Source organism: Diabrotica undecimpunctata, chromosome 2 (assembly GCF_040954645.1).
Source record: "Diabrotica undecimpunctata isolate CICGRU chromosome 2, icDiaUnde3, whole genome shotgun sequence".
NCBI classification, from domain to species: domain Eukaryota; kingdom Metazoa; phylum Arthropoda; class Insecta; order Coleoptera; family Chrysomelidae; genus Diabrotica; species Diabrotica undecimpunctata.
The window spans coordinates 86,935,099-86,959,019 of record NC_092804.1 but is presented as its reverse complement, the minus strand read 5'-3'; the positions used below and the strand labels follow the sequence as shown (position 1 = coordinate 86,959,019).

The 23,921-nt window shown below is 36.1% G+C and overlaps 1 protein-coding gene across 3 annotated transcripts in view; it reads left to right on the top strand.

Moving 5' to 3' along the window:
* Positions 1-23,921, top strand: part of LOC140434715 (7SK snRNA methylphosphate capping enzyme-like) — a 180,682-nt gene that overhangs the window by 42,237 nt on the left and 114,524 nt on the right. For all 3 annotated transcript variants that reach the window (XM_072523179.1, XM_072523178.1, XM_072523180.1), the window contains one exon: positions 13,807-14,025. In XM_072523179.1, the coding sequence (XP_072379280.1) occupies positions 13,807-14,025 (219 nt within the window). The remainder of the gene's footprint in view (positions 1-13,806; positions 14,026-23,921) is intronic.

The window sequence follows — 23,921 nt, the reverse complement described above, 5'->3', positions numbered from 1 at the left end:
CATGGTCTGAACCGAATAGGTCTTGAAGTGTTTTCCAAGTGATCAGATGACTTAAGTCAGGAGTACAAATGGTCAGATCTATTGCCGATTTCGAAAAGTTCCTAAAGAAAGTAGGAGAGCCATCATTTTTGTATATCAAATTATTATCATCTATACAGTCCATTAAGATTTTGCCTTTTATATCTGTGTGATTGTCCAAGCCCCAGGCAATGTGATGAGCATTAAAGTCGCCTCCTATTATGAACGGTCTTTCTATAGATGTTATGAAATTGTTCCACTGTTGTAACGATAGCTTTTCTCCTGGGGGAACATACATCGATATAAATGTGACAGTGAATGATTTAAACTTCATTTTAATTGCTACTTTATTGATGTTTAATAATTCGACTTTCATGGTGACTTCCTCATAATACAGATTTGAGTTTATTAAAATTGCCGAGCCACCACCGACAGTTGCTGAAAAGCGGTCGTCTCTGACAATATTATATCCATGAAAGTTAATATACTTTTCTGGTTTAAATCTAGTTTCTGATAATAATGCGATATCAACTTTCTGGTCTTCTAGTAGGTGGAGAAGATTTTCTCTATTAGAGTTAGCCGATCTACAATTCCATTGACAAATTACCAAACTATTCATTATTATATGAGAGAGAACTTAAAACTGTTTGAATTAAATTTATTAAAACTGATTTTTCTGGGATTTCAAAATTTTTGTGATTCATATTAGAAATAATACTTTATTTGATATTAGTTCTGTTAATTCTTTAGGAGATTCATGTACTTTGGATCCTTGTTCTGTATTAAATGTAGATTGATAAGAAGATGAATTGAAAATGCCGCCAGGTCTGGTGGACATGGGGTTTAACTTTATTATTTTTTGATGTTCTATTGCTATTGGGTCTTGTGAGGAAGGGAGGGGTCGTTTGGATTTTGGAGGTTTTATTATTGTATATCTGTTTGAAACTGTAGGAAGGGCGAGCTGATTGGGGGGTGAGGGGGGTGTGGACAATTGAGTAGAGGAATATGAAAAGGATGGAGAGTTCATAATTGGAATTTGATGTGAATTTATTGAGGAATTATTAGCTGTTATCGATGCATAGGTTACTTTAGGAAATAATTTAAGCGTTTCTTTGAAAGACAAGCTGTTTTCAGACATGTAATGTTTTATTTTTTTTTGACGGTCGAATTCTGGACATATCTCCCATTCATTAGTGAAGTGTTCACCTTCACAGGAGAGACATTTTTTATTAAAGGATGATAAAGAACAAGAATCGGAAGGGTGAGACTCATGACATTTAAGACATCTAGGATTGCTTTTACACTGCTTACTCATGTGTCCATACCTATAACAGTTGTAGCAAATAATTACTTTTTGTTGGTATTTTTCTACATTATGTAAAACATGGTTAATTACGATATATTTTGGTAAACTTTGACATTTGAATGATACAATTACCGATTTTGTAGGTTTAAAAACTACTTTATTATCTGTTACTATTTTTCTCTTTATTCTTTTTACATAATCCACCGAGAATTTACAATGGTGATCAAATTCTTTTATTTTATCTTTGAGATATTCTTCTGATATATCTGATTCTATATCCCTAACTACACCTAATTTAAATAATTGAAATTTCGGAATATATGCAATTAGATTTTTTTGAATAAGCAATTTGGAAGTAATTAAGGTATTTGCACTAGCATAGTTTTTAAATGTTATCCTAATCCGATTGCGTCCAATTGAATCAATTTTTTTAATATAATTATCAATTTCTGGGTGTACGGTAAATAATATTTCACCTATCTTAACTGCATTTAATTTGCCTGTAAAATTTTTATCATTGTTTTCAATAAAAATGTGAAATGGCCCTAAATCAGTTTTATCATATAAATATACAGGTCTGCTTTTTTCTGGCTCATTAGAAGTTAATGAGTTAATTTGTTTATCGGTTTTTAAATGATTAATATTATTAAGACTACTTATCGAGTTTTCTAGCTGATGGGATAAAAATCCATGGGAACCATAACTGCAATCATCCATCGCATCCTGATCCCTTGGCAATTTATCGGGGGGCTCGCCCCCGTTAGAAGACTCCATAAATGGAGCCTTCGACGATCGCTTCGACGACTAAATTAGTACTAATATATATGTATTAAACTATAGTAATAGAATGTAACTGTGTTTAGGACTTCCTAAATCGCAGAGAACTTTAAAATGTGTAATTTAACTTGAGTTTATACCTAAAACTATCTAAAATTAAACTTTAAAATGCAGAGAACTTTTAAGTTCGTATTTACACTTTGACGTTTATTTGACAGATGAATAAAGATACTGAAATAGTATATGAAATAGTATATAGGGGAACAATTATATGAATTTCTACGAAAATAGTACAAGAAATAAATAGTACAGGAAAAGAAGTAAAGAAATTGGGAAAGTACTTGGAAATTTGATTCTGAAGTTGATCTAATTAGTGAAAGATTTGTAGATTTTGTTTGGAGAATTCTGTATTTGTCATAGAGTAAATTATAAAAAAAAATATTCAAGAGATATGCTTATTAATAAAAGTCTAGGTATAGGTGAATCGTCTAAACCTTAAAAAGAACAAAAAAAGAAGAATTCTTAAAAAGTATTTAAACATAGAAATTTTAAAAAAACGTCAGAAAATAAACTGTCAAGCAAGTCTGTGGGAGCTAAATTAATAGGGGTTTTGTTAAATAAGAAATTACAATGATGTGGAGATGAAAAGAATAAATTGTATTAGCATTGTAATAGAATAAGTTTTATATCTGAACATTTTTTTTATAAATTCCCAAATTAGATATGTGATTAAAGTGATTATGAGAAATTAATGTGGATTGACAAATGTGTCAGAACAGGACAGTTTTATGGTTTAAAAAAAATAGAAGACGAAAAAAAAAAGAACGTTGGTTGCTGTTATCAACGGATAAGAGGGTTTTTTGGGGAAGCCGACGAGGATTTTTCGACGAAGAGGAGCCCTGAAACTGTGGAATAGGTCGGGAGTGTTTTTTAACTCGTCTAATTAGAATTTTAGTTTTTCCACAGTTTCCACAGCAGAGAAATCCAGAATTTGTTCCAGAGAGTAAGAGAAACAATTTGACTTATAAATTATTATTGGAGTACAGAAATGTCATTTAAATTGAGAAAATTAAAATTCATGAATTAACATAATTGCGATAGGCCTTAAAAAAATTGAAAATATTGATGATCATTAAATTAAAAATAGAATAGTACGTACCTTAACTAGGTTGGATAATAATTTTGGGGATCATTTGAAATTTTGATTATATTTGAATGCAAGTTAAAAGTCAGCGGAATAAAGTGTTCATTTTCTTTTTCTTTATAGTTCATTTAAACACTTTATAAAGTTGCAATATTTATTTAGTTTTTAGGTACTTGTAGAGAGTCTCCACATTTTGTAATAAATTTTTATTGTCACGACACTAAACCACATTAAGATTTATACGATTCCTATTTTTGTAAATTTTTAAAGGCAACCCAAGTTGCAGACGAATTTTATTGTTTATATTAAATTTGTTCAATATTAATAAATAACGTGCTTCATTTGGGTTAATTTATCAAAAGTCTAAAGTAAATTTTGGTTTAATTTCTTTTTGAACTCTACCAGGAGACTACAGAGTCGACGTCACACAGTGACAGATTGCTTAGAACACATAATTGAGCTAGCTGAGGTATATATTAAATTAAACAACGAACCACATATTTTAAAAATTACAACATTTATTATAAATAAAAATAAAATTAATAAAATACAACTTTTTCAATATATATATATATATATATATATATATATATATATATATATATATATATATATATCTAATTTATTTTACACTTAATATATAATTTATCTACATTTATAATTCGTGCGTTACAATTTAAACGCGGCGCGAATCTTCAAAACTGTTCTTCCAAATAAAATGTTACATTTATATACACAAACTGCCGTTATCTACAAGGATCGATGACCCCATCGAATAGACTGGTATTTCGGTAAAGGGACTAGAATGCGGTCGACGGCTGAAACTAGTTTTTCAACTGCTTGCAAACCTCGAGTCGTAGATGACTCATCATAATTCGGGTCTTGAGGTTTCTGGTAAACAAGTGAAATGACTAGAACAAAAACAGAATTAGTCATAATATATTTACAGTTTTAAACGCCATAATTATCGTAACATTGCCCCCCTCTTAAAAGATGGTTCCTCCTGGAACCTTGTCGGGACTGGAACTGGAACGGTATGCTGGTATCGGCAACTGGACCCTCTTTTACAACTTCCAGTTTTATAAAAATGACAAGGGACGGTTTTCTCTCCGCACCAGTAACTATGCGGATTGCAACAGACTAACACCTGGACTTCGGTGTCTCTAAAGATCTCCTCCACCATACTTCCACCATCTTCCTCCACCAATTGAAGTAAGGCTTCCCATACATCTCGGTAGGTAGGTTGGTCACGGGCAGTGTCTTTTGTTACCAGGTAGAAAAGGTAACGTGTTGCTTCTTGGAGTTTCAAGGCTTTTCCAGGAGCTGGCACTTGGCATTGAAGTTCTGCAACTCGACCGAACTTCCTTCGAAAGACGGATGCCAGCCCTGGTGCATCTTTGATACTGGCCGGGACGGTAAGGGCCAGCGAGTAGTCATCGGGGAGCGCGAGTAAATCTTGCTTTTCTTCAGTGGTAACACCATGTCTTGCTTTACCGGTACCTCCATAGGCACCCATGAATTCCTCAAACGTGAGGTCAGACACATCTTGGACTTGGTTTACTTCCACTTCTTCATCTACGTCGTGGTCACCTTCGAAAGACGCCAGCCGGTTATGGTGTACTATCATCGGCTTTCCCCTCGGAATCTTGCTTATTCGGTAGATGACATCGTTGATCTTCTCCATGATGAGCTATGGACCTTCCCAAAACTGCTGCAATGTGGGAGAACAACCTTTTCGCTTCTTGGGATTATAGAGCCAGACTTTGTCTTCTTAAAGCAACCCTTTTCGGCTTGTGTATCGTACCGTTTCTTCATTCGGTCGCTAGCGATCTGAAGGTGGGAACGGACCAACTCATGTACATCGTCCATTCTTCTTCGTAATTCGATCACATAATCTTCACCTGCTACATCTTCTCCAGGTCGACACCTAAACTCTAGATCACAAGGTAGTCGCATTTCGCGTCCGAATAGGACTTTGGCTGATGTCTGGCCTGTTGATTCGTTAACAGCAGATCTGTAGGCCAATAGATCGCTTTCGAAGTTCCTGCCTTATTCACTATGAATCTCCAAAGGCACTCCAAATTGGCTGATATATTCTTGGATCAACTTATCTGCAACGGTGGCGGCCTTCTGGTCTGGAAGTGCGTAAATCTCGACCCACTTAGTGAAGTAATCCATTACTACCAATATGTACTTGCCTCCATTTTGACTTTCTGGAAATGGCCCAACGATGTCCAAAGCTATTCTTTCAAACGGGCTTCCAACATTATATTGTCTCATAGGAGCTCTTCTTTTTCGGTAAGGCCCGTTACTCGTAGCACAAATAGTACATTTCTTACACCAGTCTTTTACGTCGTCGGAACTGTTTATCCAATAAAACCATTCCCGAATTCGCTGAAGGGTTTTCTTTACACCAAAATGCCCTTCTGATGGACTGTCGTGTAACTGACGAAGTACTTCGACTATTCTGCTCTTTGGGATCACCAACTTTCTTCTCTTCTCTGAACCGTCATCATTTTCCAGGACTCGTTTGAGCAAGCCGTCTTCCATGATAAACGAGTCCCACTGGGCCCAATACGTCTTAACTACTGAGCATAGGTTTGATATTTCTGGCCAAGGTGGTCGACAGTTTTCCTCTTTCCATTTTCGAATTTTCTGTATAACTGGATCTCTTTCTTGTTCTTCCTTGATCTTAGGAGGCGTCCAGTCGTCGTTGACCATCGTTGTCCTTAGCACTGCTGTTTCCTTGGATTCCGTTTTGTTGCAGTGGGAACACTTTGCTGGGCATGGCCTTCTGGAAAGAGAATCAGCGTTTCTGTGGCTAACTCCGGCCCGGTGCTCAATCTTGAAATCGTATTCTTGGAGTCGTTCGATCCATCTGGCTATCTGACCCTCTGGATTCTTAAACTGCATCAACCATTTAAGGGCGGTCTCAAAGGCATTTTGGCAATCTGTATCCCAGCGGTATTCTCTTGCTTCCTGTAAGTCGCGTTAATGGTTTAGCGATATCTGCAAACTTCTTAATAAACCTCCGGTAATAAGTACATAGTCCAAGAAAACTTCTCACTTGATGTTTGTCAGTTGGCTCTGGCCATTCCTTAATGGAATCGATTATTCCCTTATCCACGGCCACTCCTTCTTTACTGACTATATGACCCAGATAATTGACTTAACCTTGAAATAGCTGGCACTTCTTGGGGTTTAACATCAATTGGGCAGCTTTAAGTCGAATAAAAACGTTTTCTAAATTCTTCAGATGGTCTTCAAATGTCTCCCCCCAAGACGATTATGTTATCTAGATAAACCAGGCATGTTTTCCAAGATAACCCTCTCAACACATTTTCCATAAGCCTCTCAAATGTCGCAGGAGCATTACAGAGTCCAAATGGCATAACGTTGAATTGCTACAATCCAGAGCCTGTGGTGAAGGCTGTCTTTTCTTTATCTACTGGGTCCATTTCTACCTGCCAGTATCCAGACTTCAAATCCAAAGTAGAAAACAATTTATTTCCAGCCAATGTGTCCAATGTATCGTCGATCCGAGGCAGAGGATAACTATCTTTCTTGGTAACGTTGTTCAGCAAACGGTAATCCACACAGAACCTCGTCGTTCCGTCTTTCTTCTTATCCAGGACCACCGGAGAGACCCATGGGCTCGTAGAAGGTTCTATCACCCCGTCTTTCTTCATTTCCTGAACAATCGTTTCAGCTTCCTCTCTTTTCGCCTGTGGTAATCGTCGAGCTGTTTGACGAATTGGCTTAGCATTACCAGTATCAATTTTATGCTTAACAACGGTAGTTCTTGCCGTCTTTCCTCCTTTCGGTACGAAAATATCACGATACTGCCAAAGAAATTCCCTTAATTTCCTTTTCTCAATCTGATTCAGAGACTGTCCAGCAACTGCAACCATTTGGTCGAATTTGTCGTTGGAATTATCAGATGTTGTCGTCTGACGGATTATGGATGTCACAGGTACATAAGTTCCTACTTTTGTCTCTTTCTTGATAGTTACTGGATAGTCATTGACATTGATAAGTCTCACAGGAATTTCTTTAGCCGCAGTCACCAATTCCTTTCCAATTATGATTCCTCGGCCAACCTCGTCGTCATGGTTCTAAGGCTCCATCATAACGGGTGTCCCTTCGTCCACAATTCCCTGTAGCCGCGCTACTATGAATGTTTCACTTCTCGCAGGCACGACTGTATCTTCTTTAACGGCTGCTTGCATAGTGTTGTCATCATGTGGATGAAGAAATACTTCCTCGTTACCAACTTTGATTACCTTATTCTTAAAATCCAATTGGAATCCATGCGTATTCATTACGTCCATTCCTAATATAACATCCTCTTCGATGTCAGCAACTATAACAGTATGGACGAACTTTTCTGCTCCAATTCCTAATTGTATATGGATTTCTCCATGAATGTTGGCATTTTCACCCGTAGCGGTCCGAAGTCGCAACCTCGTTGGTAACAGTTTCTTATGGCTGTTTATAACTGTCGGGCGTATAATGGTTCTGGTCGCTCCGGTATCCACCAACAACGTATGCTTTTTACCATTTATTTCTCCATCTACATATACACTATCTTCACGACATTTCAAAGAAGCTATTAGTATGAGAGGGTCTTTGGAAAAGTTCTGGGTCGAAGCTGCCCCCGTCGTAAGGCCGACCCGTTCTAGTTTTCCTGATGGTGAGTTACTTGATTTGCGTCGTACCTAGGGTGCTTACAGGAACTTCGTACGTGTCCTGCTTCGCCACAATTCCAGCATCTTATGGTCTTCGTTTTCTTGTATGTCATGCTTTTCATCATATTAACGAGCTAGTGATGCTCGAGAACAGAAGGGAGAATCTGACTTGACTATTAAATTTATAAATTGACTCCCGACAGTTGCTAAAAAATCTTCAAAAAACTAAACTTAAACACTATTTCTATTTATTATCAGATTCTTGCGGGAATACGTATTAGACTAGATGAACTTCGAATGTCCATCTCCCAATGTAATTATAATTTAATCATTGTGGTAGAAGCTTGGCTAAATCAAGATTACTCATATAATGAAGTGTCAAATTCTGGCTACCACATTTTTAGATTTGATCGTAGCTTAAGACTAAGCACTAAGCAGCGTGGAGGAGGAAAAGCTTAACAAATTAGGTTGAGTTTACCGAAAGTACAAACTGATTATAGCCGCAAATGTAAAACATGGAACAAACAATTTTGGTTTAGCAGTGTTTTTATAATGTATACTATATGCTTCAAATATAAGGAGATAAAGCTTTAGAAAAGTACATTTTGATTATATTATGTTATGAATTCTGCAATTTTTGATTTATATAAAACAAGAATGAGTAAATATTTGTTTCTTTGGAGATTAATTGCAGTTAATTATTAGAAATTTTTTTTGGGAATTGCCCTTTGATAGATTAGGAGATAGATTTGGGAATCGCCAAATCAGCAGTTGACAGATTGCAACAGATGTTTGCAATTAATCTCGAAAGAGACAAATATTTACTCGTTATTGTTTCATATAAATTAAAAATTGCAGAATTCATAAAATAGTATAATCAAAATGTACTTTTTAAAAGCTTTCTCTCTTTGTATTTGAAGCATACAACATATGCATTATAAAAGACTCCCAACACTGTCAAACCGAAATATTTTATTTCATGGTTGACATTTGCGGCTATATTCAGCTTATACTTTCTGTAAACTCAACCACAAATCAAACCACATTAATAATGTTAACCATCTGTTTGTTCAAGTAGATTATGAACTTGAATCATTTATCATGGCTGGAGTATACATTCCTACTAACTCATCAGAAGATATTTACCGTAGTCATTGCTTGGCTGTTGAAACTATTAAAAACAACAGGCCAGATGTACCTATATATTTATTTGACAAATAAAATTTACAACTTACTTCTTGGGCTTACTCAAATGAAGAGGGTTGCTCGTTGACTGCCAATAAAACGATCCAGCAAAATACTATGCGAATGCTTCTCTTACCTAGATCTGAGGCAACCAAATAACATGTACATACCAAATCAACATGGGGTATTTTTTGATCTCATTTTCTACAATATTAAAGGCAGCTTATGAGGCATTTGACAATTTGCTTCCCAATAACTTTCATCATGTGGCAATTACGTGTAATCTTAGTTGTAATGGTAACGTTAAACTTATTTTATAGGTCTAAACAATTATTTTTCTTCAGTTGACTGGAATAATATTTTTGATGCCCACACATGTGGGTCCACTTCTGTTTAACTTGTTTATTAATTATGTTGTTATATTGTTTATGTTTATTAAGTATGTTTAACTTGTTTATTAATGAGTTTATAAAGTTTTGTCAATTTTGACTTTTTGCTGATGATATTAAGCTATACTTCAAAGTTTCAAACCCATCTGACTGTCTAAGGATCGACGAAGACCTGACTTCCCCATATAATTGGTCTCTTTGCAATGGTCTCCAGTTTAATAAAGATAAGTGTTTTGTTATAATCCTCTAGCCTAGCAGATCTAAAGTAATACAAGTCTTTCGTCAATACAAGTAAAAAATACAAGTTTTTCGTCAAGAGTGACTGAAATAAGAGATTTCCGGATATTATTTGACAGTCCTTGTCATTTATCAGGGCAATTTAGAAGAAATTCTTATGAGTGTATTCTGTAGTATGGTCACTGTACTATTTTAACTACATTTACACCCTTTAAAACATTCAAAATAAGTTTCTCCGGATTTGTGCTTATTGATTAAACTTACAGAACATGTCTTTGGTGGAACTATGGTTAAAGCTAAATATCAGTTCCCTAGAAAACTACTGAACTAAATGTGATCTAGTTTTTCTCTATAAACTACCTGATCGAACCTTCTGATTCTTCTGATTTATTAGGTTTTATCAACTTAAGATGTAGTACTAGAATTCTTAGAGATGTGTCTTTGTTTTCTATAAATCACTATCACACAACCTATAGTAATTTTTCTCCTATTAACAGAATTTAGACACAGGAAAATGACATTAATCAATCTTATGATCTCGTGGATATAAAATCTGTAAGATTTAAGCACTCTTTGACTGAGTATGTTAGGGATCGAAAATGAGTGACCTTTAACTTGGAGTATTCATTTCATTTAATAAGATTTTCAGGAAAATTTAATTTATTTTAATTTAATGTTTTAATTGGTACTGTATGGTTAGGTTATTCTATTTTCGTTAAATTTTTGTAAAAATGGAGACATTCAGTGAATAAAAAAAAAATAAAATAGGATAGCATTCTTATTTGCATATATCATACAAGTAAGCTTAGTCATTTAAGAGCATTACTAGATTATTAAAAAGGTAGTACAATAGATAAGTAGTTAGAAGTTAACTTCTTACAACAACAAAATTTATATGCCATGAACACACACTTCAAGAAACCAGCAAACTGAAAATGGACGTGGATATCTCCCGATAAAAAGACGAAAAACGAGATCGATTACTTCTTATGTAGGAACAAAGGCATTTTTGGAGATATAACTGCTCTCAATCGATTCACAACTGGCAGCGATCATCGCCTTTTAAGAGCAAGGATTCATATTAAAAAGACGAAAACTAGTAGATACAGGCCACATAATTATTGTAATCAGATAGATCGAACTAAAATACGACAGATGGGAGATGAGTACAGAGAAGTCTTAAGAAAAGAATTTGTAGAACATTATCAACAAGAATACTCCGACATGAACATAATAAATAAATGCAACGAAAGCTCTTGAAAGCAGGACTGACTGTTACAAAGAAAACGAAAAATAAAGAAGACAGAATAAGTGACAGAACAAAACGGTTAATGGAAAAGAGACACACATTTCTAAGCTAAGGAAAGCGAAACACCAATGGTTTCAAAGAATTGAATAAACAAATAAAGAAGGGAGTAAAGGTAGATTTAAGGATCTATAATGAAAACAAGGTAGAAAAAATAATAGAAAAGAACCGAGATTTGAAATGCCTAAGATCAAACTTAGGAAAGCCTATAATAACCTCATTGAAGGATAACGATGGAAAAGAAATAAGAGAAAGGAACGAAATCCTAAAAGTTACTCAAACATTTTACCTCCTCAAACAAGAACCCAGATAACACTGCAAAGGAAGATCTTAAGAGAAAGATAACGAATGTCAACTCAGAAATACTCCCTAACACAGAATCCTTCGAAATAAAACAAGCAATGGCACAACTAAAGAACAATAAGGCTCCAGGCCCAGATGGAATACTTGTAGAAATGTTGAAGGAGAGGAGTGAAATTATTTTCGAAGAATTGAAAATTTTTTTCAACGAATGTCTTCACAGAGGAGAAGTCGTAGATGATTGGAATGTAATTTTGACAATACTTCTCTTCAAAAAAGGGAGACAGGGGGGATCTGAAGAACTACAGGCCAATATCCCTGCTGTCCCAAATGTACCAACTGTTTATGAGAGTAATAACCAACAGGTTAACGTCGAAACTCGATAGCTATCAACCGGTAGAGCAGGCAGGATTCCAAAAGGGTTACAGTACAGCGGATCATCTTCTTACAGTCAGAACGGTTACAGCTAATAGAGAAAGCCAATGAATATCACTTGAACTTATACATTGGCTTCGTTGATTATGAAAAGGCATTCGACTCCATAGAACTTTGGACAATAGAGAGAGCTATGAACAACTGCGGGATAGACTCCCGATACAGAATGCTCATACATAATATTTACAAGAAAGCTATAATGAAAATACAAATATATGCGAAAACCAAAGCTATACCAATCAACAGAGGAGTTCGCCAGGGAGATGTTATCTCACCAAAGCTATTGACACTTGGACTGGAAGACGTGTTCAAAGACATTAACTGGGTAGATAAAGATATTAAATGTTAATGGAAGAAAACTGAGTCATTTGAGATACGCTGATGACATTGTAATATTTGCTACAACTTTCGAAGAACTGCAGACCATGAAGACGCAACTATTTCAAGCTTCGGAAAAAGTAGGTCTTAAGATGAACTTGGAAAAAACAAAAATAATGACAAATACACCGAACATTAGAGAAATAACGTTGAACGACATAAATTTAGAAACAGTAAGCGAATACACCTACCTGGGACAGATAATGAAATTTAAGAAAGAAAATCAAACTGCCGAAATTCCCAGAAGAATATGGTTAGCATGGGCAGGATTTGTAAAACTGAGTTGAATCTTGAAAAGCACTAAAATAGAACAATATTTGAAAACCAGAATTTACGATCAGTGTATCCTCCCTATACTCACGTGTGGTTCACAGACGTGGACACACACCAAGTCTAATATGGATAAAATAGTAAAAGCACAAAGAGCGATGGAAAGATCAATGCTCGGGGTGATACTTATAGACAAAAAAACAAACAAATGGATTAGAAGCAAAACCAAAGTAAAAAACGCAGGAGAACATGCTGCCAAATTAAAATGGAGCTTCGCAGGACACATTGCCCGACTAAAGGATAAAAGATGGAACCACGAAATACAACAATGGAGACCATGGTTAGGAAAGAGAAGCAGAGGAAGACCACAAATGAGATGGGCTGATGATATTAAGAAGATCGGATGACACAACTGGAAGCAAGTGGTACAAAATAGAAAACACTGGATTGATTTGGGGGAGGCATATGTCCAAAGTTGGATTACTTTAGGCTGAAGAAGTAGAAGTACAATAGATGAGATTCAATAAATCAGTGTTTGCTCTGTTTATAGTCCTGCTTGTTTTGGCCTTCTATTTTATCAGTAATGCATTTACAGAGCTATTTAAGCTTTCGTTGAACTTATTTTTGAAGCGAAGTTTCTATACTGGCGTTGTATTACTTTTTTTTCTCTAGTAAAATGCTAATGCGAGCATCACGGAACTAGTGCCACAAGATGTCGTCACGGAACTAGCGCCACAAGGTGTCATCGTACGGGTAGCGTCATAAAATAACGGTTCTTCACATCGTTTCACTACTCTGGATCAATTTATTTCTAGTCATCATATATTTATTCTAAGCTGGTTTAAATTAGGAACTTCATGAAAAATAACTAAAAAATATAGACATTAAATGAGAAGTAAAAACTTAAAAAATATATTTGCCAATAAAAGATTCGATTTCCAACGATTGTCAAAATTTAATAGTCATAAATGTCATCCAACTAATAACAATATTGAATCATCGGTTTCAATTTTTAACACACTTCTCGTTTTAGAATAATTTCATATAAATACTATTATTATTTTTAAACATATTATTTAGTTTACATTATATAGTTATGGCGTTAGGAACATAATAATTTATTGAATTATTTTAACATAATATAATTTGTGTTAAAAAAATAATAAATAAATAATAAAATTACTTTATTACATTTTAAAAATATTTAAATTTTAAAAATATAGAAAATATGGTATAAAGCTTTGGGCTAGTCTACTGTGCTGCCTACTGTAACATCTTTTTTTCCTCCACTTAGACTGTCTATTCTGATTTTTCCTGTATAAAAATAGAGTATTGAATATTGTTTAATGTTTAACTAAACTATTTTCTTGTAGTGTAATTATATTCTGGAAGATGACAACCTCTTAGCTCTGGAGCAACCGCAGTTTGATGTAATCATGTGTCTGAGTGTTACCAAGTGGTTTCATTTGAACTGGGGAGATGTTGGTTTAAAACAAGCCTACAGAAGAATGTATGCACAGCTTAGGCCGGGAGGAAAACTCGTACTTGAACCACAGAACTGGGCTAGTTACAAAAGCAAGAAAAAGTTGACGGTAATTTGATCATTTTTAATTGAAAATTTTTGCTGTAGTACTTAATATCACTTACTAGTTTTTAGATTTTAGTTATAGAAACATAGGAAACTTTTTTATGGACGGTTAACATCAATAAGCGTTTTAACATTTACACCCAATCAGCAACAAGAAATAAACCTACCAAATTTTTGCAGTTGGATGGATTTCAATGAAACTAGTTGCATTGGATTCGTAAGAATGTCTAAGGTGCATTTCGAAATGCTGAAAATGGTAAATTTATTATTCGGAAATAATTGATGAAAATGAGTTCAATATTAATACTCGGGGGTTTTGGGGCCACTGAAGATCAATATCATGATGGCGATAATGTCTGAAGCACCTGGTGCACCTGGGCGTCGTCTCCTGAAGTTTTGAGGAAATTCGATACAAAAAGTAATTTTTGGAGGTAGCTGAACACTAATATCATGTCGGCGATGGTGTGCGATACACCTGATGCTCAGGACGGGCGTCATCTTCTGGAGTTTGTGCATCGGAGACTGATTGTGTATCGAATTTTCACAAAACTCTAGGAGATAAGTCCCGTGCTGGGCACCAGGTGTCTCGCTCACCATCTCCGACATAATATTAATGTTCAATGATCCCAAAAGTCCCTGAGTCGCACTGTTTGTTTCTAATTTATACAAAACTCCAGAAGACAAGGCACAGGTGCACCCGGTGTATCGGAGAGTATCGCCGTCATGATATTCGTGTTCAGTGAACGCTAAACCCCGCGAGTAGTAATATTGAACTTTTTTCCGACAATTATTTCCGAAATCGTTTTTCATCACTTTGAAATGCACTTTGGAAAACATAACGCAATTTTCATTTCCACATCATCATTTTTGTTTACAAAATTTCCTGACACCTAAAACTCGAATGCAAAAAGTTACATTGAGGTCCATCCAACTGCAAAAAATGGGTAGATTTTTGTCTTTTTACTGCCCAAAGAAGTAATGGCCAGAGAAATAAGCAAAAAAAAGTACCCGCCTTGTGACACTGAACCGGCCAGGTAAACGACAGTTGTTTTGAGTAATATGGACATCTATAACAAAAACCTGTACGTTTCCTGTAGTCGATTTTTTTGGCTTAATTAGTTATTGACAAATTAATGTCAAAAAACGCTTGTGGCAAGCAAAAAACGGCAAAATTTTCATTTTTTTTCGTCTTATCAGCAAAAAGTGAAGCATTTGAAACAAATTTAAGAGTAATAACCTTGTAAGTCCTATAAAAACTTTCACAATAGCCTTTTTACTTTATTTAGCGTAAATGTTTATGATTTGTTGCTTAGAAAGTTATAAGTCAAAAATTTAGGTTTTTTATAAATGTTAATAACTTTTTTAAAAATAAATTTATAACCATCATATTTCATGAAATGTCTGTCTTGTAGTGCTTAAAATATTGTAACGACATGCTTATTTCGACGAAGACCATATAACGGTTGTATCTCGAGACGATGATGTGTGTTCGGGAATGTTCCGGATGTATCGACCGGGTGAGAGATCGAGACGTCAATAGAAGCGAAAATAGAGGTAGACTATTCCAGATTATTCTAGTACATAATAACTTGTATATATATATATATATATATATATATATATATATATATATATATATATCTAAGCATCGCTGATATTAGTTTAGGTAGTTGTTAAGATATTATCGTACTGTAAACTTATAAGGGTATTTGATTTATTTAAACATAAATTCAGCAGTGACTTTTGAAAAAGACTTGTGAACTTTTGAAAAGTATTGTTTGTCGGGAACATCCGCGTAGTTCGGTAGTGATCTTTATAAAAAATAACATTTAAAAAGTACGTGTGTGCCTGACCAAAGATGCGGCTCGCAGAACTATCAGTAAAACAACGTGAACAACTAGAAGAACGGGATGAAGACTGCAGCGGGTCCAAAAAGATCCTTTAAGAATGACTAAAGGATCTTCTCAAGAAGAATGGAGATGACCCTGATGCATTTCATTTTTATTCAATAGAAGAAGCAGTTTGAACAAAAATTGAAGAAACTTCTGGAAAGAATGATCAACGATTCGAAAATTTTTCTAGAAGATTCGACGAGAAATTTGAAAATGTTTCTCAAATGATTGAAGAAACTTTTAGAAAGAATGATGTAAGATTCGATGAAACGTCTCAAATTATTAAAGAAGCAGCTAGACAAAACGAGGAGAAATTTGAAAATGTTTCTAGAAGATTCGACGAAGTATGAAGTTAGAACAATGAGAAATTTGAAGAAGTTTTTAAACATTCGAAAAGGTAGAAGAGAAGATCAAACAGTTACAGAGCATGATAACTAATACGAAAGTGCTACCACCAGTTAATGCAGTAGTTTTAGATCCTGTAGTAAAGGAAGAATCACCGAGAGGCCAAACGACACATCAGATGAGATTCAAATTGCTACCATTTGATGGGAAGTCTTCTTGGTCCACATACCTTAGACAATTTGAAGCTATTGTGATAGCCAATCATTGGACAGAACAAGAAAAGGCTGTTACCTTGACTGCTGCTTTACGAGGCGATGCTGCGGATATCCTCAGTTCGATTCCTAAGGGTAAAAAAAAATGTTACCAGACCATGTTCACTAGACCAGACAAACATTACGGAGATGCCCATTTACAACAAGTCTATAAAGCACAACTAAGAAGTAGAATTCAACGAGCTAGTGAAAATTTGCAATAGTTTGAAGCAGATGTCGCTCGTATAGTGCGGTTAGCTTATCCAGAGCCACCAGACAACATTTTGAAAGAAATTGCTGTAGATATCTTCGACAATGAGTTTTAGGATAGTGAATTACAGAAAGCTTTACGACTAGCAAGACCGAAAGTTCTAGATGAAGCACTCGCTATTGTCTTGGAACATGAAACAGCTAGCCAAATGAACCAAAAGAACCATTGAAGTCGGCGACGAACCAAACGATGAACGCCTGGAGGAAATGGTACGAAAAGTACGATGTCGAAGAGGCGCGAGCTTAGATGTTGGAATTGTGGTGACGTAGGTCACATTCGCCGTAATTACAAGAAAATGATACAACAGTCGGAAAACTAGAACGGGTCGACACCAAGGGGCAACCGCCGACCTCGACAAACACAGCCCCCATAGTAACTTTTAACATTACGTCCTCCGGCGGAATTCATAGCTTGAATACATCGAGGGTCGTATCAACAATAAATGTAGATCGTTTTTAGTAGATACAAGTGCAACAAGAACTATTGCACGTCCAGAAGTAGTACAAGGGCATTTTAAATTATCGCCTGCAATAGTGTCATCGGATGCCATAGTCTGTGGACTAGTACGCATTTCGATGCGCATCGCCCCGCCTCGAATTTTCCCATTGGCTCTTGACCTGGAAATCCCTATTTATCGCTCGAACAGCGCATATAAATATTGGCGATTTTCAGGTCAGCAAGTTAGTTCCTCACGGGCTCTCCGAGAGCTTAGTGCTCTCGAGGCTCTGCTTCCTGCATTTATTTTCCATACTCTGTGGCTGAGAATTGTTCCAACTTAACTTGGTGTTTTTATTTTGACGAAGAAATTGTCATGTAAGAAATATCTTGCCTTTTTCAAGGCAAGACACCGAAGATAAATATTTTCCAAGTCCATAACCCGAAAATGGACTTAAGTAGAGGAGCTCTCGACAGTATATTCGAAGCCCTCTACAGAGCACCCGGGGATATCAGAAGGTGGTTAGACCCTTATTTGTTCCCTCGAGGTGACATGGCGCCCGACAACGTGGTTAAAATCCTAACCCACGACCCAGCTCGAATTCACAGAAGGCAACACATCATTGACTTCCACATGGGTTGAAGTCAAGAGAAGAATGGGGAGAACCACGTAGTGTTAGAAAGCAATACTCTAACACTCCGACATCGAGACCTGATGCCTTCGACGTGCAGACACCTTTGACGAGCCAGGCTTATTCGAAGTTAGAAGCCCCAGATGCCGATGAAAGTCCCGGAGTAGACTCAGTCATCGCCCCCCTACCGAAAGTGGTTGGACGACCACGTAGGCTTCGGCACACTGGTACCCTACGAAACCCCGTTGGATATGGCAGATGGGATCCGGACGACCGAGAAGAAGACGAACCCGTTGGAGGAGTTGGCACGCCGACCGAGGATGGACCTGTAGGAGCTTGAGATGCCGTCATCACCACCGAGCTCCCCCCGTAAGTAGTGCAGTTTTGTGTGAATTATTTTGAACATTTTTACTTATATTTTTATGCATATTTTCTTGTGTATTTTCACATGTATCTTTTATTGTATTTTTATTCAATAAATATTTTTCCCAGCCACAGAGTCTCCAGAGGAGGGGGGATGTCATCGGATGCCATAGTCTGTGGACTAGTACGCATTTCGATGCGCATCGCCCCGCCTCGAATTTTCCCATTGGCTCTTGACCTGGAAATCCCTATTTATCGCTCGAACAGCGCATATAAATATTGGCGATTTTCAGATCAGCAAGTTAGTTCCTCACGGGCTCTCCGAGATCTTAGTTCTCTCGGGGCTCTGCTTCCTGCATTTATTTTCCATACTCTGTGGCTGAGAATTGTTCCAACTTAACTTGGTGTTTTTATTTCGACGAAGAAATTGTCATTTAAGAAATATCTTGCCTTTTTCAAGGCAAGACACCGAAGATAAATATTTTCCAAGTCCATAACCCGAAAATGGACTTAAGTAGAGGAGCTCTCGACAGTATATTCGAAGCCCTCTACAGAGCACCCGGGGATATCAGAAGGTGGTTAGACCCTTATTTGTTCCCCCGAGGTGACAATAGTAAGGCTAAGAACAGCAACTGGTGAGCTAATTAATACATATGGTGGGTCTAATATGTCAGTATACATTGGCCAGACTACAGTGAAACAGAGTATTAGTTGCAGAGATCTCCGACGAGTTCATATTGGGGATAGATTTACTAAGAAAAGTTGTGGGCTGTATTGAAAACAATGAAGATATTATCAGCTTAGTAACTACTTGTGACGTAACAATACCCGGCAATAGTAAGAAAATTCTGATGACCAGACTTGATGGTCACTACCGAGAGGGATGATGGTCTTTAACCAGGATTGAAGGATGGTCGAAAATGTAAACAATGCCGAGTTCCTAACGGCAACAGCTTTGGTGAGAGTTCGAGATGCCGTTCCTGTAAGAGATGAATTTAAAGGGAACTGCTATTAAGTTAAGTAGAAGAACTTTGATCGGACAGTGTGTTCCAGTGGCTTCGATTTGTTCTATGAATACTAATGAGAAAAATAGAATTTCAAGATGTTTTTGCCATTGATAAGAAGGATACGGCCAAAACAAGCATAGTAACGCATAAAATTAATACCGGAGACGCTCAGCCAATCAGACAACAGCCTAGATGACTTCCATTTTCGAAAAGAGATGAAGCCGAAGACATAATTAAAGATATGAACAAACAAAGGGTAATTGAACCAACAGTCCATGGGCATTACCAGTAGTTCTAGTAAAGAAGATGGTTCAACGCGTTTTTGTATTGACTACCTCTAGTTCAATGCGGTAACTAAGAAAGATAGTTATCCTTTGCCCAGAATAGATGATACATTGGAGACTCTCTCCGGTTCTCACACTCGATCTAACAAGTGGATATTGGCAAGTAGTACATGGAGCCAGCTGAGCGGGGAAAAAAACCGCATTCTCGATAGGATCAGGGCTTTGACAGTTCACGGTTATGCCCTTTGGTTTATGTAATGCCTCTGCCACTTTTGAAAGATTAATGGAAGCAGTTTTAAGAGGTCTAACATGTAAAACATGCCTGGTTTATTTGGATGATGTAATTGTGGTTGGAAGGTCCTTCGATGAACCTGCCAATAATCTGACAGAAGTTTTTCAACGATTGCGGGCAGCGAATTTGAAGTTAAGAGCGTAGGCGCAATATTTTGGGCCAATGCTTTTTAAATGCAATCATTTTTTTCGAATCCTGAGAAAACTAACAAATATTTTTGAAAAATTTAAACGCAGAATGAAAGATTACATTATTACCGAGGGCCGAAAGTCCCTTGGAATACACAAAAAGTTTTTTTGAATGAGATATTTGAAATTAAAAATCATACTAAATTTTCTCTTTTTTTCACCCCTGTAACTTATAAAATAAACATTATAGAAGTTTTCGGGGACTTTCGGCCCTCAATAATAATGTAGTCTTTCATTCTGCGTTTAAATTTTTCAAAAATACTTATTAGTTTTTTTAGGATTCGAAAAAAATAAATACATTTAAAAAGCATTGGCCCGAAATTTTGTGCCTACGCTCTTAAGTCCGAAGAAATGTCACATGTTTTGACGAGAAGTAAAGTACTTGGAACATATTGCAGCGAGTAATGGTGTCACAACTGATTCTGAAAAACTTGCAGCAATTAAGGATTGGCCAGTACCAAGAGATCACCAAGAAATTAGAAGTTTCCTTGGTCTATGTACATATTACCGACGTTTTATTAAAGGATTTGCCAACATCTCCAAGCCTAACAAAGTTGACAGAAGAAGGCAAAGAATATACATGTAGTGAAGAGTCTCAAAAAGCTTTCGTACAAATGGCTCTGATCAGTGCACCGATTTTAAGCTACCCTAGAAAGAGAAAGAAACTATTTCGTTACTAGGAGAGATTTGCTAGGCGCAATTAAGGAAGTGTTCACTTAAATGCTGATGCTCTTTCAAGACGGCCGTGTAGTGCAAAGTGTAATCACTGTCTTAAATTAGAAGAACAACTTTGCCCCTTGAGACGAACCACCGTCATTAATGATCAATGGCAGCCTCAACAGCTACAATACGCCCAAACAGATGATCCTTATATAAACAGAGTATTGGATTGAATGCATTGAAGTGAAAGACCTTCTTGGCAAGACATTAGTGCATGTAGTCCAGAAGTCAAGTCGTGCTGCAACTAATGGAATTGCCTACTACTAAAAGATGATCTTCTGTATAGAACCTTTGAGAATGATGATGGTACAGAATCTGTTGATTGTACCTAAAAGTAAAGTGTCAGTTGTATGACGCTGCATCAGGTGGACACTTTGGTATTACGAAGACTCTTCAAAAGGTTGGAGAACGGTTCTATTGGGTGGACTGTAAAGATTATGTAAGAAGATGGTGCCGAAAATGTGAACTGTGTGCAACTAGTAATGGTCCAGTTGGTAAAAAGAGGGCACCCATGATAAAGTATAATGTTAGTCCTATGGAAAGAGTAACAATCGACATTGCAGGTCGATTTCCAGAAACGAAAATAAATATATCCTGCTAGCCATGGATTATTTTACGAAATGGACTGAGGCCTATGCGTTACCAAATCAAGAAGCTGCTACCGTTGCACCGTACTTGTTTAAGAATTCTTTAGCCGACTTGATGTTCCCTTGGAGATCCTTCGACCAAGAGCGAACCTTCGAGTCAAAAAACGTTTGTAAATTGATTGGTGTCAATAAGACCAGAACGACACCCCTGCATCCTCAATCGGAAGGAATGGTCGAGAGGATGAACCGAACGATGGGTAAATACCTGTCCAAAGTTGTATTAGAACATCAAAGAGATTGGGACCAGCACATTCATTTATCCCTAATAGCCTATCGCTCGGCCTGGCCTACAGGCCAGGCTCCAACCTGCTTGATGTTGGGTTGTGAAGTTCGATTGCCCTGCGACCTAGAGTTTGGCTGCAGACCTTCCGAAGAACATGTTGCAAGCGAACAACATGTCAACCGGTTGAAGTTAAGAATGAACAACATTGATGAACTTGCCCGACAACACATCCAGTTAGCCAGTGACAGAATAAAAGATCAATATGATTCTCGATGCAAGAATAAAAACTATGAAAGTGATATTGTTTGGCTTTACAATCCACAGTGTCGTCGAGGCTTGTCTCCTAAACTGGGAAGACAATGGGAAGGTCCGAATGCAATTAAAAAGAGAATAAATGACGTAATATACCGAATTAAGAAGTTGCCGAAAGGTAAACCAAAAGTAGTTCACATAAATCGTCTTGCACCTTATGCTGGCTCAAACGAAACAGAAGAAGGACCTATTCAACATGAGATCAAAGATGACCAGCGACCAAGCTTTAATGAATTTATGTCAAATTACGCAGAGAGAAAGAGTGCTAGATTCTGCGTGACCACAGTAGTTCAGCAGGATCTTTTTAGTGTTCCGCATAACGTCTCTCTAGCCCACTGTGTTGCCAAAGATCTTGAGATGACCAAAGGAATCTCGTCTGTATTTTATAAGAAGTTACTGAGAAGAAGACTATAAGAAGAGTACTGAAATTAGAAGATGGTCCTCGATCTTTGCTGTATATGGTGACCAGGAAGTCATATACAGAAAAGGCAAGCTACGAGGATAAATGGCGTGCTCTAACTAATTTGAAAAAAAAATGTGTGCAATTGTGACATCAAGAATCTGACCTTACCCAAGATAGGCTATGCACTAGAAAATCTGGATTGAAAGATTGTCAGAAGCATGCTTGAAATGATCTTCCGAGAAACCGGCGTACGAAAAATTGTGTGTTGCATTAACCCGAAGAGATGGTGCCCTTCAAAGTCAGTAGATTGTTATTTCTTCGTGAGGGGTTTATGCAGAGCTGGAGAGTCCTGTAGATTTCGCCATCCTGGGCCTACATATAGAGTTACTGATCGGGACGCTCAGATCTAAGAGGGAAGCAGTGTAACGAAGATGCTTATTTCGACATAGCTCACGTAAACGCTTGCATCTCGAGACGATGATGTCTGTTCGGGAATGTTCCGGATGTATCGACGGGGTGAGAGATCGAGACTTCAATAGAGGCGAAAATAGCGGTGGACTATTCCAGATTATTCTAGTACATAATAACTTGTATATATAAGCAGCGCTGATATTAGCTCAGGTAGTTGTTAAGATATTATCGTACTGTAAACTTAATATAATTATTAAGTTAATAACTTAAATATATTTACTTAAATTAGAACCGCTCGTTTTATTTAAAAAACGCTGCAATATGATTAAAATTTCAAATCGATAGATCAATTAGTTTAAAAGTTATTTAATTTGTATATCCCAAATAAAAATTTTTTGCAAGAATATAATTTAAAAAGTTATGTAGTTATAGTAATAATACGGGCAGATTCTGAAAGAAGATTTATTCTATTAATATCATTTAAAAAAGATAAGAAAAACAATTTTAAATATTGCAAAATAATTTTGCAAAAACTTCTCGATTTTTGTTAATATTATTTTTTATTTATTATTTTTTTGGTTTATTATTATTTTGTTGATTATAAAATAAGATTCAGGTTGTATGTAAAAAATAAACAATGTATTTCGAACGTTAAAGTTTAGACGTTCGTCAAGTCTATATATCCCGAAATGCAACGGTATATCAATTTGTTTATGAATATTTTAAACTGACTTATGCCATATAAAATCAAAATTGACTTGCACATTTTGTGAAACTTTTGCGCATTTGAGGCCATTGAAAATGGCCTCAAAAACGTTAAAATCGCATTTTTTGGCATTTTTAATTGTTAATTTGTATTTTACGTTTGAAGTATAGTATTTTACGAAAAAACAGAAGAATAAATTTTGTCTTAGAATAACTCAAATTATTAAAAAAAAAAGTAATTTTGAAGCATAGAAAAATTTTTTTATAGTTTGTTTAAAAATTGTTAAATAAACAAATAATAATAAATAAAAAATAGGTTGCCATGGAAAAAATTTTTTGAAGAAGTATATATTAATCATAATTATTTATGTTTTACAATAAAAATTACCTCAAATATTACTGAAAAAAAAATGTTTAAACAAATTAAATGGTTTATTTAACAATTTAATTCTTTTAATAATACATATTCGTAATGTACGCAAAAATTTAATACAAATTAAAAAAAGAGACGTCGAAATC